At 43.7% G+C, this 17624-nt stretch overlaps 1 protein-coding gene across 3 annotated transcripts in view; it reads left to right on the top strand.

The window, feature by feature from the left end:
- The window catches only part of PELI2 (pellino E3 ubiquitin protein ligase family member 2), a 230938-nt gene that overhangs the window by 98163 nt on the left and 115151 nt on the right, over positions 1-17624 (top strand). Inside the window, exon 1 of one of the 3 annotated variants that reach the window (XM_073350039.1) lies at positions 1822-2092. The exons of 1 other annotated variant lie outside the window; for it this stretch is intronic. In XM_073350039.1, the coding sequence (XP_073206140.1) occupies positions 1857-2092 (236 nt within the window). In that variant the 5' untranslated portion in view covers positions 1822-1856. Of the gene's footprint in view, positions 1-1821; positions 2093-17624 lie in introns of those variants that run through there. One more of the 3 variants, XM_073350038.1, reaches the window with a different exon arrangement.

The raw sequence follows: 17624 nt of genomic DNA, 5'->3' as shown, positions 1-17624 counted from the left end.
AATGAACATTGGCTTATTCATTAATTTATCCACCCAATGAGTGTCCAGCCAATTGTGTGCTACTGAGTAATGTCCTGTGCAGTGCAGTGAATATGGTGCAGTGAATATGGTCAGTGTGACCATGTCTCCCTGCCGTAATATCATCATTACTGCTGCCCTTAATGTGTACACTTCTTGGGAAGCGGGGGAAGGGGGTAGTAAAGAGGGAAGCTTTAAAAGAAAGTTGTTACTACTTGTGAAACTGAATGAAAATGTTGAATTTGCTTCTGTTCATGGATGGCCCCCTAATGTAATGGATTTGTCCTTGACAATTTTGGAGGATTCCCTTGTTGGTCTTGAATGCTTCTAGCTGGGAGCTCCCACCTTTAAACAGCTCCAGGCCCTGCTTGCAGGGGTGGGAGGGACTGAGATTCAGAATCTGAATGTAGTGGCTCAGACCCCTCTCTGTTAGAAAACAGGAATAAATAAAAAATGGACAGAACTAGTTATACCCCCTAGTGCTAATGCTGGCTGTCTAGTTTCAGAAGAGGGAAGGAGTACTTGTGGCACCTTAGAGACTAACCAATTTATTTGAGCATAAGCTTTCGTGAGCTACAGCTCACTTCATCAGAAGAGGGGAGCTCTTCTGTTCTCCAGCACTTGCATATAACATGCAGCTAGTGATCTAGCTGGGTTGCTGTGCTGGTCGCCTGAATTCCCCACTCTGGGTTGTGATGATGGTAAATCGGAATCCCTGCTTTGAAAGAATAATCTAAAACCTTTTGCTCTGGTTGGCTCTGCCAGCAATCAGAATTCCTGCTCCAGATCACTTTTGCACCTGAAATGTAGAGTTCCCTGTTCTGTGTAGTTACGCTTGCAATATAGATCCCCTTCTCTGGATAGTTGCACCATCAATCTACAACCCGTGACATGGATGGGCTGTTGCTCACATGGAATCCTGCCCAGATTGGTTGTGCTGGCCATCTGGAAGCAGTGCTCTGGCTGGTCTAGAAGCCACCACTCTGACTGGACAGGAAGGTGTCAGTGATCTGTAACCCACTGCTCGTTGCGATGTAGTTGCTGGGGACCTAGAACCTCAGCTCTGGTGTGGGATGGAGGGGACGCTGACCTCAAACTCCTGCCGCGGGTGTGCGGGTGGAAAGGGAATGCAGATGGAGAACAGCTGTTCCGGTGTGGGTGAAGAGGGCGCTGGTCGGGAACACCCGCTGGGGTGCGTTGTGACCTGAATGCGGAGCGAGAACCCCTGCTCTGACAGGCTGGGACTTGGGAGCGATGCCAGCCTAGAGCCCGTGCTCTGGCACGGCTGGGGGGGGGGCATAATGACCCCGCTCACCCTGGCGTGGAGCACAGCGCCTGCCAGTCTCAAACCCATGCCCTGGTGTGGGGCGATGGGGGGGGCTGTTGATCTAGAACACAACTCCAGCGCCAGGTGGACCGACTGCCGAGCTAGAACCCGCCCCCGATCTAGAGCCCCGCCAACCTGCCCCTCTCCCTGGCTGGCGAGGCTCTAGAACCTCGCTGGTACGCGGGGCCGATCCAGAACCCCATGCTCCGGAGGCCGGTGCTCGAGCCCCGTTCGTCCCCTCTGCGAGCGGCAGTGGTTCGCGGCGGGCAGGCGGGGGAACGTCGGCTAAAGCCAGCGGCCCCTTTAAGAGCTGCCCCGTCTGCTTACTCTATGTTTACATAACAGAGCGGGCTGTACCACTGCGGTCCCCGGAGGGGGGGAGGGAAAGCCGAGACGGGCGGCTAAAGGGTGACTCCCTCCCCCCGCCCGCGGGCAGCGCGTGGGTTGGGGGGGGGGAGGCGACGGGGAGCTGGGCCAGCCACAACGCTGCACCTCCCCCCCCCGCCGCCTGATGCGAGTTGGTACCTCCCCCCTCCCCGTCGGCATTAGTGGCTGTTGTCGGGCGCTCGCGGGCTCAGTGCGGGGCGCAGCGCGGAGCCGGCTCCGGTCTCCCCCCTTCGCCTCCCGATGGGATTGTAGCGGCGGCGGCGGCGGCAGCAGCGGCGGCCCCATGTTTTCCCCCAGCCAGGAGGAGCACTGCGCCCCCAACAAGGAGCCCGTCAAGTACGGGGAGCTGGTGGTGCTGGGGTGAGTGAGGGGGGGGGGCGGCCCCCGAGGGGGCGGCCGGGGGGGGCATCCGAGGGGGCGGGGCAGTGAGTGGGATCCTGAGGGGAGAAGGGCGGGGGCGGGATCCTGAGGGGCAGCTCGGTGGGCGAGCTGAGGGGGGAACCGCGGGGGGGAGCGGGTTCCTGAACGCGCGCGCGGCTGGGGGGGGGGGGAAGAGAGAGTCGAGGCGGGGGGGGGGTCAAACGCCTCAGGGAGGGAATCTGTGGGTGGGGGGGGGGAATGAGGATCAGGTCCCCGTGAGGACGCTGAGGGGGATCGCGATGCTGAGGGGGGAGGGGCTGAGGGGGAGACGCCGGGGGGGGGGGATTCCCTCTTCGCCCCCCGCCCTCCGGGGGATGGCGCAGGGATCTTTGTCTCCTGTTGGGCTGTGAAGGTGAAACTCTAGGGGGCAGGAAGCTTCCCCCACCCCGTGCCCCAGCTCTGGGCTGCTCGTGGAGGGTCTGGGGCGGGGGGGGGGGGGCATCCCTCTTCCCCTGGCGGCGGCGGGAGCTGGCTGTGCGGGTGAGGGGAACGCTTCCCGGCTCGCCTGGGGGACGATCTCTGCGGGCAGGGCAGGGCTGGCTCTGGTGTTGCCCTGGTGTTGCTGCTGGGCTGGTGCATTGCCTCTTCCTGCTCCAGATCCGAGGCACAACTTCCATTGGAGTGAGTGTGTGTGTGTGTGTGTGTAAGTGATCCGTGCCCCCGCGTAACTAAAGCGCATGCAGTTCCCCGGGAGCTGGCAGCCTCTCAGTCTGTCGGTCTGTCTCCCATTAGCCTAATGCGGATTTGTGGGACGGATTTACACTTCCAGCTTGGCTCAGGCAAGGGCCTGCTATGGATGGTTAGGGATCATGACTGAGCTGGTTCCATGGACCCTTTTTCTCAGGGGAGCTGGCCACGGTGGTGCTGAGCTGTGGGGCCTGCACTGCTGGGAAGGTAGCAGCATGTTTGTGTCCCCATGGCACTGGAGCTGCTGTAGATGGCACCCGAGCAAAGCTAGCTCTCCCTCAGCAAACACGCAAAGTTCCTAAGCATGCAGCATGACGAGTGCAAAGATATACACCTCCCCACCCCCACACCAAAGTTCCTAAACACTGATTATGGAGTGTGCGAAAAGAGATCTTGCTTACCTTTCTCTGTGCAATCTGCAGTTTGTAGGTGGAGATTGCATGCAATCATTACACTTCAACAATTAAAAGCTTCCCTTCATCTGCTTAGATTTTCTAGTGGCATCTTTGTTCATATGATAGACGTTGTCCCTCTCTTCCAGATTGCAGGGGAGATGATGAAATTAGGGGAGGAGGAAGAGGCATTTACTTACATTCAAATTCGTAGTGGAAATGTTTATTTTTTCAGCTTGATATGGATCTTAAAGTAATCGGCTTGGTATTAATGTTCCTGCCCTGCTGTTAGAGCTTGAAGCTTTTCTGTTGAACATCATAGAAGCTACTGATGAACATAAGGCATGTAAGCCTTATTCACTGAGTGCCCCAGAGAACCCTGTAAGATGCATAAGTTTACAGTTATAAAAATTAAATGCATGTTCAGCAAAGGGGGAACATTTTTAGCAAATAAATACATAGTTTTAAAACTGACCATGAGGCAGAGTTCCTGAACAATTACTGTATTAATAATTTGCCTCCCACACTACAAATATGTTAAATGCTTACTAGAATGAAGTAGAAAGCCTTAATCATTTTTAGACTCTCTTATGAAAAGCAATTAATTGGATTTTAAAATCCAACAGAAAGGAAAAGCCTTTTAATCTTGCTCTTGTAAGTGTCTATGCCCTATGGGGTGGTTTTTAAAGTGACACGAAATGTGTGTGTGGCGACAAGAATAATATAGCAAGACATAGTTACTATGGAGTGGAGTTCAGAAGTGAGCTGTAGCTCAAGAAAGCTTATGCTCAAATAAACTGGTTAGTCTCTAAGGTGCCACAAGTCCTCCTTTTCTTACTGCTGTAAATGCAATTACAAATCTTTGAAAAGTGTAAATTGTAGAAAAGCTGTTTATTGCAGCAGTTTCAGTTGGAAAACTCCTTGTCTAGCTGTTAAGAGCAGGAAAAGGTGTACTGGTGGTGTGGTGAGAATGGAGGATAACTTTAGCTGTGAAACAGTTTGTCTCTCTCACTGTAGAACCATAGTGCCCTGTTAAATCTTTAATTAAATTATATTGTATACATTGATGATGTGCTACAGATGCTTTTGTGTTCAGCTGGAAACACATTCCCCTTTCTGCTGCTTTGCTATATTTAGCAGTATTTGGGGAGTGCATAAGTGTAAAACATTTGGCTCTGAACTTAATTTGGTAGATTCTGTTCTGCTTTTTAAATAATAGAATGTGATGATCTTATTGATTGATATAAGCAAATGTCTCCTCCTTTAGTGCCATGCATTTATATTTAATATGAAACTTATAGTAATGAGATTTTCAGTAAACATAAAATTGGTTTGAATAGGTTAGGACACATCCTGTTTTCTGCTTTCCAAATGTTCTGAGGTGTTTCTATACAAACTGAACATTCTTATGCCCTTTTTACAAGATACTAACATCTATGCACTACATTGATTCTAATGTAACAAGGGCCTGTCCACACAACAGAGTTTACTCAGGTGTGTAACTCTTCTAATTTGGTAGTGCCTTAGCTGTGTCTTGGCATGTATAGATTTGCCTTTGTTGACTACTTCAAACCATATTAAAACACATCAACGTTATTTAGTAGACTAATGGTGTGGGGATGGGACAAAGCTAGGAAACAAAATTACTCCATTGTGTACATCTTCCATTTTGTCAGAGTTTAAGGCACTAAATTATGAATATATAATATGCTGCATACCCATCTCACCCCACCTCAAATTGAGAACACTTGCTCACTATAAGTAGTGCCATAAATAGCATAAAGCTGTATTTTCTTTTTTTCCAATCTCAGTGCTGAATCACTGTTGGGAACTCTCAGAACAGTTTGAACATCTGTTCAGCATTCTGAAAAAGTAGGCAGAATAACCTTTGAATTTTCCTATTCCCTTTGTATGAAATGGAAGAATTCCAGGTAACAAGGTTTTGATTGAGATAATCTCATTTTTGGAGGATTAGGTTTAACACCTCCAAATGACAAAAAAGTGAAGTATCAGAAGTGTAACTCTCCTTGTGGCAATTGCTTAATTAAGAGTAATAAAATGACCTGTTTAACAGGTAGAATCTTAAATATTCTTTTGGTTTTAATGGTTACAATGCTATTTAAACAGCTTAAATAGAAAAAATTGATGTTATGCATATTGGGTCAGACCTATGGGCCATCTAGCCCAGTATCCTGTATCTGACAGTGGTCAGTGCCAGATGCTTCAGAGGGAATGAAAAAAAACAGGGCAATTTCATGTGATCCATCAGTTGTTATCCTGTTGCGGTTTCAGAGGTTTAGGGACATCCAGAACATGGAGTTGCACGTCCCTGACCATCTTGGCTAGTAGACATTGATGGACCTATCTTCCATTAACTTATCTAATACTTTTTTGAACTCAGTTATATTTTTGGCCTTTACCGCATCACCTGGCAATGAGTTCCGCAGGCTGGTTAACTTTCTTTATTCATGAGTGCTCTAAGACTGGTTTAAATTAGGTGACCATAAACTGATATTGTGTAGTGAAGCTAACTTGGTCTGCAAACCATTGCATATAATCCTTATATTAAGAAAATAAATTTCCTCTACCCCCACCTCTGCTCACCTTACATCAAACTAACAATCAAAGACAAATATTCCACTGGGAAAACTATACGTAATGCCAAAAGTTGAACGTTATCGGAGACTGTACCTAGCGATAGCTGTGTTTCCTTGTCAGCCTGTTAATGTGATCACGGGGTAAGCCTTTGGGGGGAGGGATAGCTGAGTGGTTTGAGCGTTGGCCTGCTAAACCCAGGGTTGTGAGTTCAGTCCTTGAGGGGGCCATTTAGGGATCTGGGCCAAAAATTGGGGATCGGTCCTGCTTTGAGCAGAGGTTTGGACTAGATGATCTCCTGAGGTCCCTTCCAACCCTGATATTCTATGATTCTAAGTCACTTGGATCAAGTCACCCCTTAACCTTCTCTTTGGTAAACTAAATAGATTGAGATCCTGGAGTCTATCACTATAAGGCATGTTTTGTAATCCTTTAATCATTCTCATCGCTCTTCTCTGAATCCTCTCCAATTTATTAACATCCTGTTGAATTGTGGATGCCAGTGCCAGATACAAGTAATATAATCTTCCATCTCCTACTTGATATTCTCCTGTTTATATATCCAAGGTTCACATTAGCCCCTTTGTCTACAGCATCGCACTGGGAGCTCATGTTCAACTGGTTATTCACCATGATCCCCATATCTTTTTTTCAGAGTCACGTTTTTCAGGATAGAGCCCCCCATCCTGTAAGTAGGGCCAGTGTTTTTTGTTCATAGACCTAAGTTAACTATTTATTTTATTTATTTATTTATAAAAAATTCGTTACAGCTGTTGTTTCAGGCATTGGCCTACACTTCTTTCGTGTCTTAATAGTGCTTTCCATCAGTAGTTCTCAAAGCACTTTATAGAGAAGCTAAGTATCATTATCCCCATTTTACAGTTGTGGAAACTGAGGCAGAGAGAAGACGTGACTTGTTCAAGATTACCCCGTAGGTGACTGGTAAAACCAGGAATAGGCAGGAGGTTTAAAACAAACAAAAGGAAGTACTTCTTCACACAATGCACAGTCAACCTATGGAACTCGTTACCAGGGGCTTTTGTGAAGGCCAAAACTATAGCAGGGTTCAAAAAAGAGCTAGGTAAGTTCATGGAGAATAGGTCCATGAATGGCTATTAGCCAGGATAGTCAGGTCTGCAGCCCCATGCTCTAGGTAGGGATGTAAAGATTGTTTAAAAAGTTTATGGTTTAAATGATTAAAAATATTTCATTTAAATGGTAAACTGATTAAAGGGCCGGTCCCCCGGCGGTGCGGCTGGGGTGGTGCTGCTCCAATGGCTGGGGTCTCTCCGGGTGGTGCAGGGCCGGCTGGGGCCTTCTGGGTGGCATGGGGGTTAACAGTTAAGGTGGGTTAACCGGTAAGCCTAATGCTTACCGGTTAACCTTTTACATCCCTATCTCTAGGTCAGTGGTTCTCAACCATGTACCTGAGGCTACACAGAGATCTTCCGGGGACTACTCAACTCATTTAGATCAGTGTTTATCAACCTGGGGATTGTGGAATGGGTTTAGAGGGGCTGCAAGTGCAGGGCAGCGCTAGGGGGTAGGAAGCAGGGCAATTGTCCAGGGCCCCATGCCATAGGGGGCCTCGCGAAGCTAAGTTACATGTTTCAGCCCTGGGTGGCAGGGCTTGGGCTTCAGATAACTATCGCAATGGAATGTAAGTACAATATTCCAGTTGATTTATTTTATAATTATATGGCAAAAATGAGAAAGAAAGCAATTTTTGAGTAATAGTGTGCTGTGACACTTTTGTGTGTTTATGTCTGATTTTGTAAGCAAGTATTTTTAAGTAAGGTGAAACTTGGGGAATACAAGACAAATCCGGCTTCTGAACGGGGTACCGTAGTTTGGAAAGATTGAGAAACGCTGCTCTAGGTGCCCCTAGTCTCTGATTTCCAGAAGCTAGGAATGGATGACAAGGTATGGATCACTCGATTGCCTATTCTGTTCATTCCCTCCAAAGCACCTGGCATTGGCTACTGTCGGAAGACAGGATACTAGGTTAGATGGACCATTGGTTTGACCAAGTATGGCTGGCCTTATGTTCTTATGTCATTTTCAGGAATAGAACCCAGGTCTCCTGAGTTTCAGTCAACATGCTATCCACTAGACTACACAGCCTCCAAACTCTTCTTTACAACCAGGAGGGCTGGGTACTTAATAAAAAATGGTTTTGAGCATATTTCTGTGGCAAGCGGTGGATTCTGCAGCAAATGTTGTGACCACGGACTGCGTGGGACCTTGTTATTAGTTAAAACTTCAGCCTCATTGTGTGTTGTGCGATGCTTTTTTGCTTCATCGCTTGACTCTTTTTCTATACACTTTTTACCTCTGTAGAACAGAATATATGGCATAGATGCCTTTCCTGAAACTTAATATTCGAGCAGCTCAGGTTCTGCTATCAGGTCTCATTTAATAGATCACCCTAGGTTTCCACATAAGAACCGTTCTCTGGCAAATGTCATGGTGGTCAATGGGTTCAACGTGTTTTACTTATTGCTTACTGTATTGGTGAAGAGAAGAGTGTACATAGTCGGTTTGTTCAAAAGTCACAGCTGGAAGGAGTCAGTTCTGCAGAAGCTGCTTTTTCTTTTCTTTGTTACTAGCAGTAGGGTCATTGAGATCTTTGTGGGTGGGCACTTCATGGAAATAGTTTATTATGTGGAGGCATGTTCCATAAACTATACAGGTTAAGAAGACATGGTCCTTGTCCTCTCAAAAGCTTTCAGTGGAATTACACTCAGATACCATAATGGTGGGCATGATACCTAAATAGAACTCTAGACATGATGCATCAAAGTGTGTTGTAAAACAGTAGGAAGTGGCTAAAGGAAGGATGACGGTTGCAGCAATAAGACTACATGGTTACTTAGCAAAAGCTAGTATGCAGCATGATAGAGCAAAAGTTTATTTTTTTAAACTTAATATAAACAAAATATAGTTTTAACTTGGTTCTTGTAGGTGTCATAGGAATAGGACAGAATTTTGCTGTATACCTTGTTTTTTGGCTCTCTTAGAACCTTGGTCTGTGCCTAACAGCTGACCTTATTAATTGCATTGCCACATCAGTATAAAATCCCAGCTAGTGACATAAAATAACATCAATCACTTCAGACTGATTTACTTCTTACAAGAATATATGTGGATTTTAACTTCCAGCAAAATGTCAAACACCTTGCATGTTTAATACTTGCTAGAAAATGAAGTTGGATGCACTCCAAAAGTAAACTCTAATTCTGCACCTCCTCCCCGTCCAGGGCAAGCCCATCACACATAGGGAAGCAGAATAAATTCTGTATTTGGAAAGAAAAAGGAAGACATAATCTGCATTCACTCAGAAGAAAACAAGTCTGACAAACTTATTTTCTGGGTTCCTGGCCTTCCTATTTACCGCACTCTAGGTAAAGAGCCAAAGTGCTTATCTTTTTGTCGGTAAGATCAGTGGTGCACAGCCTTCTGCATTCAACTGGACTTCATAAATGTATGGATACTGTAGGAATCCACTGGGCTCCACTGAAAAGTGATGAGAACAGGCATACTGTCGGAATCCTAGCGTCCATTAAGTCTTGAAGCAAAGCACAAAACTTTTGACGTCCCAGTGATCCTTTGCTCCCAATTCCTATGAGCATAGGGAGTGTTATGGAAGTGATACTTAGCTAAGATGGTGGGGAAGGTGCATTTTGATATCTTCCCACTGGCAGGCTTGTGCAGAGTTCATTACTCTGGAAAGGCCCGGCTTCCCGTTTCTTGTCTGGAGACTGCCATGTGGTAGGCCTACTGGAGAGAGGCAGAGGCTTCTCTTGGAGGTCTTGTCTTGTAGGAAATCTTGATTGGTTGGGAGAAGGGAGGCAAATCTCTCTTGTGTTGTAGAGAAAGCTCAAGTTTGTTGACATGGTCATCCCTACAGTGGCCTGTTAGAAGAAGGCTGCAACAGGGATTCGGAAAGCCTTAATGTGGGGATCAGAGTGGTCTTACGGTATGTACATGTGGTCAAACACTTGCTCCCTCCTTCAACCCTCAAACAAAACTAGATCAAAAGCATTGTGCCCTTAATTAGTAGCAAACCTCCCCAAATAGTAGACTAGTATACAATGACTGATATTTGTCAGATGGGTGAGAGGCAAGCAAATCAATCTCTCATCTGTGCTGACCTCTTCAGAATAAACACCCTTCCCCTGGAGCCTTAATGGCAGTTGAGGACCAGTTTTTGGCTGTGGTGTCTTAAGATATTCTAAAAAGACTTATTTAAATATGTCTTGACAAAATGACACATTCTCTATAGCTATGTCTCCGCTAGGATTTTAACAGGTTTTAAACTAATTTTTTTTCCTGGTGTAGACAAGGCAAGTTGGAGGTTTAAACATTAGCTGATAGACCTAACAACCCTTAGGATTTACCTTTACCAGCTAATGAGTTAAACCTATAGTTTACTTTGTCTACATTAGGGTTTTAACACTTTTAGTTAACACGTCAGCTAATGCATACGAAAACTATGTAGACAGCACTTTGAAGTTAAGGCTTGGGCTCTGAAGCCCTCCTCCTGGCTTCAGAGCCCAAGCTTGAGCCTTAGCTGTAACTTCAAAGGACTGGCTACACAGCTATATTAGGTCACTAGTGTGAGCCCAGCTAACCCAAGTCTGTTGACCCAGGCCATGTTTTTGGTTGTTTCTTGATAATCTGGATGGGGTGGGGGAATCTGGGGCTCTGCTATTTGTCATGGAAGCACACTTGCAACTTTTACTAAATGATCCACAATTGTTAGACTATGATGGGAGATATTCATCATTCAGCTAAAAGAAATTTTTTAAAAGTGCCCAGTGCAGACTCAATATCAACTTTTTTGAAATACATTTCACTGTCAAAATGGATGTTGAAGTACCTCAGCACACTGAGGGATTTATGTCAATAAAATGGCTGTTTGAGGTAAGTTGGCTCTTGGTTAGGCATGAACTAATCATGTCACACTTTTGTAAATAGAAAAGGAGTACTTGTGGCACCTTAGAGAACCAATTTATGTTGCTCACGAAAGCTTATGCTCAAATAAATTGGTTAGTCTCTAAGGTGCCACAAGTCCTCCTTTTCTTTTTGCGGATACAGACTAACACGGCTGCTACTCTGAAACTTTTGTAAATGTGACTGTTTCTTGGTAGCAATGGCTACGTTTTTTTTTTTTCCTGGGGGAAAGCAGTGAGGAAATGCTCCTTTTTATTTGTACTGATAGAAGTGGTTTATTGCTGACTTCCGTTTTCACAGTCCTGACTGTTGTGGCACTTGGGCACATCACATGTCTTGACTGACTTTAGATAACGATTAATATGCTTTATGAAGAGTGAACTGGTCACATGTATTCATTTGGCATGGGAAAGGTTCTGATACATTACACTGCTGATGGCTAACGCATGGCCTGAGGGCAACATGTGCTCCTATAAGTACTTGGCATTGCAGTAGGAATGGTCTTCTGTTATGTGCAGCATTCTATACAACAGTTATACCTCAGCTGTAGCAGTCATCTATCTGTACAACTGGCTGCTTCGGTGTCCTCATATTACCTTGAGACAAGTATGAAGCTGCAATATGGTGCACCGCCTCCTCAAAGATAATGTGGGAGAGGCAAATGAACAGGCAAGTAAGAAGTTAAGTAGTGACTGATGTACAATATGTGTTAGAGGGAAGAAGGCCAAGAAATAGTGTGGTCTGGTACCTCAGTGCTGTGATTTCAACTGTTTAATCACTGTTGTATTTAAACCACTCTTGCAAAATTCTAGTTGCTAAAGGCAGGAAATTTTTTGCCATCATATCCATCCTCTTTCCCCCACCCCCTATGAAACAAAGAATCAAGTAGAACCCTGTCCCTTAGTTGATAAACTTCATGACAATTTTACAAGACTGTTGTTCATATTAAAATGGCAGTGATGTGTGTTTAGAAGGCTTGAAATTTAACTTCCAGTCTGATAGGCTTATACTCCAGTTTATTTCAAAATCTAGTAAGTTGGTACATTCTGTCATGAAATAAGTTATTCTTTCAACTGGGCATACTTTCAGTGCTGGCTAATGGGCAGGTAGATTTAACAGATGAATTGCTTCCCTTTAGGGCATATAAATGTCACCACAGATGACAGAGGTACTGACTGTGAAGACCATTAGTTACTGTAAGAAACTAAACAAACTGAAGTGCATTAATAAAGGTTGAAATCTCTTGTTATATATTATAAATAAACTAGAGACCAAATGTGCAGATTCTTTACTATATGTTCTGTTTAGTTTGGGCACAGAGGTTAATGGGCTGAAACTTTCATTTAAGCACAGCTGCATTCTTTCACATAGAGCAGCTTGACTTTATTTTGACTCACTAACTTAAGCATTGACTCATTGAAATAATAGATATACAGTAATTAATCTCCTGTCTCAATGGGAATTCTCCTTTCATAGATGAGATTGTATTATTGAAAAGGATGTTAGCAACTGAAAAACTCTTTCCTCTTTGCATGTCTTATACCACGAATCCTTCACTTTGGAGTCGATGGATATTTTTATGTTTAAACCTCATGGGCAGATTGGACAATGAGGTACTGTTGTGCCTCAAACCACATTGTCCTCCTTTCCAGTTTGTTCTACCTCCAACAGAAAGTAGCTGCAACTTTCAGGGTACTATAAAAAAGGTGCGCTCCTACTCTTCTTGAGAAGACTGAATGTGAGGGAATCTTTCAGACAGGATTTGGGAATCCTTGTGGCAATTACGTCTTCATTCCCCTGCTAGTTCTCACATCTGAAACTTGCTGTTCTGAATAGGAAGGTAGAATGGTTTCTCTGGTCACTATGAAGTGAGAGCTCTGTCTCTAGCTTCTGTCCTCCTTTCTCTTAACGTGTCTGTGTGTGTGGGTAGTATAAGGCAGTTGGTTCTCAGTTTCTGGGAATATTCCCAGGTTAGTCTTTGCTTTGTTTTTTTCATCCTGCTTTTAAGAAGAATGTACAGATTTTATCCTTAATCCTGTCTGGGTTAATGAGAACAGTAAATGTGAATCTTGAAAGGGGCTCTTAACCATCACTAACAAACCAGTTATTTTGGAACTGTGACCTTGCATTTAGAGAACTAAAAATTTAAGGAAAAAAAGTTACAGGTTTTTGATCTTCAGCATCCTCTGATACTGGCTGTGGATGCAATGTCCTCTTCTCACAGGCAAATCTACAGTCTGTTTTCACAGTCTTGTTGGACAACTTAAGTTCTATGCCCTTGGCCTGATTCACTTTTTTAGGGGAACTAAGACATACAACTCCCATTGATGTCAGCCAGCCCTAATTGCCACTGAAATTCTGAAATCTTCCTCACTTGGCCTACATAATAGTTAATGCTCCTATGATCTAAGGAGGGCTAAACACCCCTTTCTTAGAAGCACTTGAAAGATGTGATACAGTCCTTTCCCTTACTCTCAGGGGCTGAATATGCTATCTTTGCAGCATTTTCATCCCTTATTGGTTATGGGAGAAAAAGGGACTTCTGATTTTGCTTCCGGCATCACCTCTAATATGCTAGCACAAAATTCTGCAATTAGACTGCTGACCCAGCCCTGCCTTATCTCCCTCTACAGTTGCATAATCAAACCTCCAGCTGCTTAGGCACTCAAGCATGTATCTACTCTTCTACCAGTTTTGTGAACTGGCTGCACATAGGACCCAGTGTAATGTTTTAAATGTCTTTCCATGTAAGGATCTCAAGGCACATACCAGGAAAATCACAAAAGGTCAAACACCACTCCTCCATAAGAAAACACAGGCTGTAAACCATTTCAGGGGTGTAATCAGGTTTCTGACTCCATAAAGTAGGAGGGCAAAGCCTGAGTAACTTATATGCATCAGAACTCTCCTCCATAGAATTAAAATTGTGTAATGGGTCTCTGTCAGTGTATTGCTATTTAGAATATAAAACTTCTTTTAGGGCAGGAGGACAATTACACATGGCCTTACTGTACTAGAAATTATTTAAAGCCATCATAGTCGGAAGTGATTGGTTTGCTTTAACAGAGTGTTATTTTTACAATCTGGTCCCTGTATGTATTCAGGGAGTCCTGGCAAAAATAAGCTTTCACTACTACTGTTGGCATTGCAGAGTGAACACAGGCAGGGAGAAGGAAGCTGGATTGTAGTGTTAGCCAAATTCCATTTGCAGAATCTTTATTCAGCCCCAGGCCAGAAAGAACATAGTCTAGCTTCCAAGTTTCAAGCAGAGTTTGCAGGGTTGGCAATTGTGCGCAAAAAAAAAAAAGGCAGTCTCAGTTACTTGTAAACTGAGCATGTCTGATATGAAAGTAGCTGAGCCAGTGAACATGGCACCCAGTGATGGAATACTATATGCGCAGAACTGTATTTTATGAAACTCAATTTGGGTTCAGTTAGTAGTAAAAAAAAAAATAAAATAAAATAATGTAGTTGTTACCAACTAATAATCATTTGGAGGATACTTGCATATAATCCTGTGTTGTGTTAACTCTTAGACTTTAAACATAATGTATTGGTGGTAATAGCCATTCATCCATTGGAAAGCCTGAGCTCAATCATAGGGTTAGAAGGGACCACAAGGATCATTTAGTCTACACCCCTGCCAACATGCTGGATTTGTTGTGTCTAAACCATCCAAGACACATGGTTATTCAGCCTCCTTTTGAAAACCTCCAGTGAAGAAGCTTCCAAAACCTCCTGAGGCAGTCTGTTCCATTGACCTACTGTTCTTACAGTTAGAAAGGTTTTTTTGAGATTTAATCTAAATCTGCTATGCTGCAGTATAGTTTGAACCCATTGCCTCTTGTCTTCTATGGCAAAAGAGAACAACTTTTTTCCATTTTTTTTTTTATGGCAGCCTTTCATAGACCGCTATCATATCCTCCCCCTTAATCTCTTTTCCAAATGAAACATACCCAGGTCCTTAAGCCTTTGCTCATATGTCTTGCATTCCATCCCTTTGATCATCCTTGACGCTCCCCTCTGGATATTTTCTAGTTTCTCTACATCCTTTCTATACGTTGGTGACCAGAATTGGACACAGTAGTCCAGCTGAGGCTTAACCAGTGCCGAGTAGAGCAGTACTCTTACCTTCCATGACTTGCATGCTATGCCTTTGTTAATGCAACCTGAAATTACATTTGTCTTTTTTTTTTTTTTTTTTTTTTTGCAACAGCCTCACATTTGCTGACTCATCTTGAGGTTGTGATCCACCGCAACTCCCAGAGCCTTCTCAGCAGTGCTGTTGCCAATCCAGTCCCTCTCCCCACCCCATTCTGTATTTGTGCATTTGGGTTTTCTTTCTGAAGTGGAGCACCTTTCATTTGTCTTTGTTGAATTTCATTTTGTTGTCTATAGCCTAGTTCTCCAATATATCAAGATCCCTCCAAATTTTAGCTCTAGCCTCAAAAGTATTGGCAACCCCCCCATCTTTGTCTCATCTGCATACTTGATCAGTATGTTCTCTATACCTATATCCAGGTTATTAATAAAGATATTAAACCACACCTGACCCAGAACAGATCCCTATGGAACCCCACTTGAGTCCTCCCTCCAATCTGACATCATTCCATTCATAGTTACTCTTTGTTTGCCATTGTTTAACCAATTATGTATCCACTTAATGGTACTTCTGTCAAGCCTGCATGTCTCCAGCTGGCTTATCAGGATGTCATGTGGGACTGTGTCAAAAGCCTTGCTGAGGTCCAGGTATATTAGGTCCGTTGCATTCCCCCATCCACCAAATCAGTTATCCTGTCCAAGAAGCAAATTAAGCTCGTTTGGCATGATTTGTTCATGGTAAATCCATGCTGGCTGCTAGTGAGTACCCCTTCATCCTCCAGGTATTCACAAATTGAATGTTTTATACATTGCTCTAGTAGCTTTCCAGGAATTGAAGTCAGGCTGACTGGTCTGTATTTTCATGGCCCCTCCTCCCCCCTCCCCCCTTTTTAAAGATGTCACTACATTAGCCCTTCTGTCATTCATGAGTTTGTAAATATTCTTGCCAGTGGCATCGAGATTTTTTTCAGGTAATTCCTGCAGTACCCTCGGGTGAATAGTATCTGGCTCCACTGATTTGAATATATTCAAATTAGTCAGAAGATCTCTAACATGTTCTTTACTTATCCTGATTTGTACACCCTCCCCTTTATTGTCTATGGTAACTTTGCTAGTCGTCAGGTCACATGGTTTTTGTGAGAAGACAAGCAAAGTAGGCACTGAGCAGCTCTGCTTTCCTATTGTCTTCCATTATTAGCTCATCTTCTCCATCGAGCAGTGGACCCGCAGTGTCTTTGATCTTTTTTGTTTGTCTGACATATTAAGTCATTCTTTGCCTTGGCTTTTGTGATTTTTGTCCCTACAGACTTGTGCTATTCCCATGTATACTCTCTGGCTGCATGCCCCTCCTTCTACATTGGCCTCCTGTGGCTCTTCTTTTCTTTCCTCTGCATCGGCATAGCTTGGTGTTGAGCCTCTAGTATTACATCTTTTAGGAACTGCCAGCCCCCTTCAACTCCTTTTCTTCCTAGTTGGTCTTTCCATGAGACCTTGCCTACTATTTTTCTGAGTTGTTGAAATCCAAGTTTCTGAGGTCCAGTGTCCTTGTTTTGCCTTTCTCATGTCTTCCTTTCCATAAGATTTTCAATTCTATGTATTAATAAAGTGATCGTTGTCTGACATCCCTTTCTGTCTCCCTCTACGCATGTCATAACTCCTAACACGCTGTGCTAAACAAAACCCGTCTAAATGATTATAAGCATGTTTTATGTAGATTTTTTTTAAACACAGTCTCCCCCCCCATTAAATGTTTGTTACTGCACCACTTCAGTGTCATACTAGATTTAATGCCCTTTCTGTTCATCATTTCCCTTCTTGCCTATGAGTTTTTATGCAGTGTTCTGTTCTTGCGGCCCTTTTTTCACGGAACCTTACTAAAATACGGTGGTAGAACCTGCAAATAAAGGAAGGAGCAACTGTCTCCCTGGTCACAGCTGTTGGACATAAGTATACTGTGTGGCATAACATGTTTTGCTTGAATAGTGTAAAACTGAAATTGTCCTTTATCTTTGGTTTCCTCCTTTAATTTGCTCCAGCAATCCATCTGGATACTAAGTATGGTAAAAGTTCAGTTTGAATCATAATAACTGCAGGAGTAGCTTATTTCTCCACCCTGGACCCCTCTCCACACCCTAGCCAATTAATACAAAAGAGGCAATTAGCGAGTTCTACCATTTTGCTATCTCTTGTGGTGGGGCACTTAAAATGAAGCTGTTACTTAAGCCAACACATCTTTTTTTTTTTTTTGTAGAAATTTATATTGCCTTTCTGATTTATTTTTCTTGAAATATAATCATGTTTTAGGTCTGGAAAAGGCTTGTGGAGGTCTCAGTGAAATTGCCTCTGGAGGTCTCTACTTTAAGATTCATATAACCTGCTTGGGGGTTGTAGAACCATTTGAAGAGTATGTATTGGGAGGAGTGTGTGTTGATTAAGAATCCGACTTTCTATTCTGGCTATATGAGAGAGCAGATGTTGGGGGTGAACAATGTAGGTAGACTTCAGTTCTGCCGTTTGAATATGGCTCTTCTGTTAATCCTTCTAAAAGTATGGAGGTTCAGGAATAAGTCAGGGTGTAGCATCGAATCATAAACAGGTCATGTTTTTATTTCTTAGAATAAAAAGATTTGGTCCCTATTCAAATTTGGCTGCCATTTTGGACCTACTGTCTTCCTGAGGATTCTGCTTTCGTTATCCCCCAGGTATGAATTGCTACTTGAAGGGGCTATGTATATTTTTAA

The sequence above is a fragment of the Lepidochelys kempii genome, chromosome 6, assembly GCF_965140265.1.
Source record: "Lepidochelys kempii isolate rLepKem1 chromosome 6, rLepKem1.hap2, whole genome shotgun sequence".
NCBI lineage: Eukaryota > Metazoa > Chordata > Testudines > Cheloniidae > Lepidochelys > Lepidochelys kempii.
Note: the sequence above shows the minus strand (reverse complement) of the source record. Positions and strands in the feature narration are given on the sequence as shown.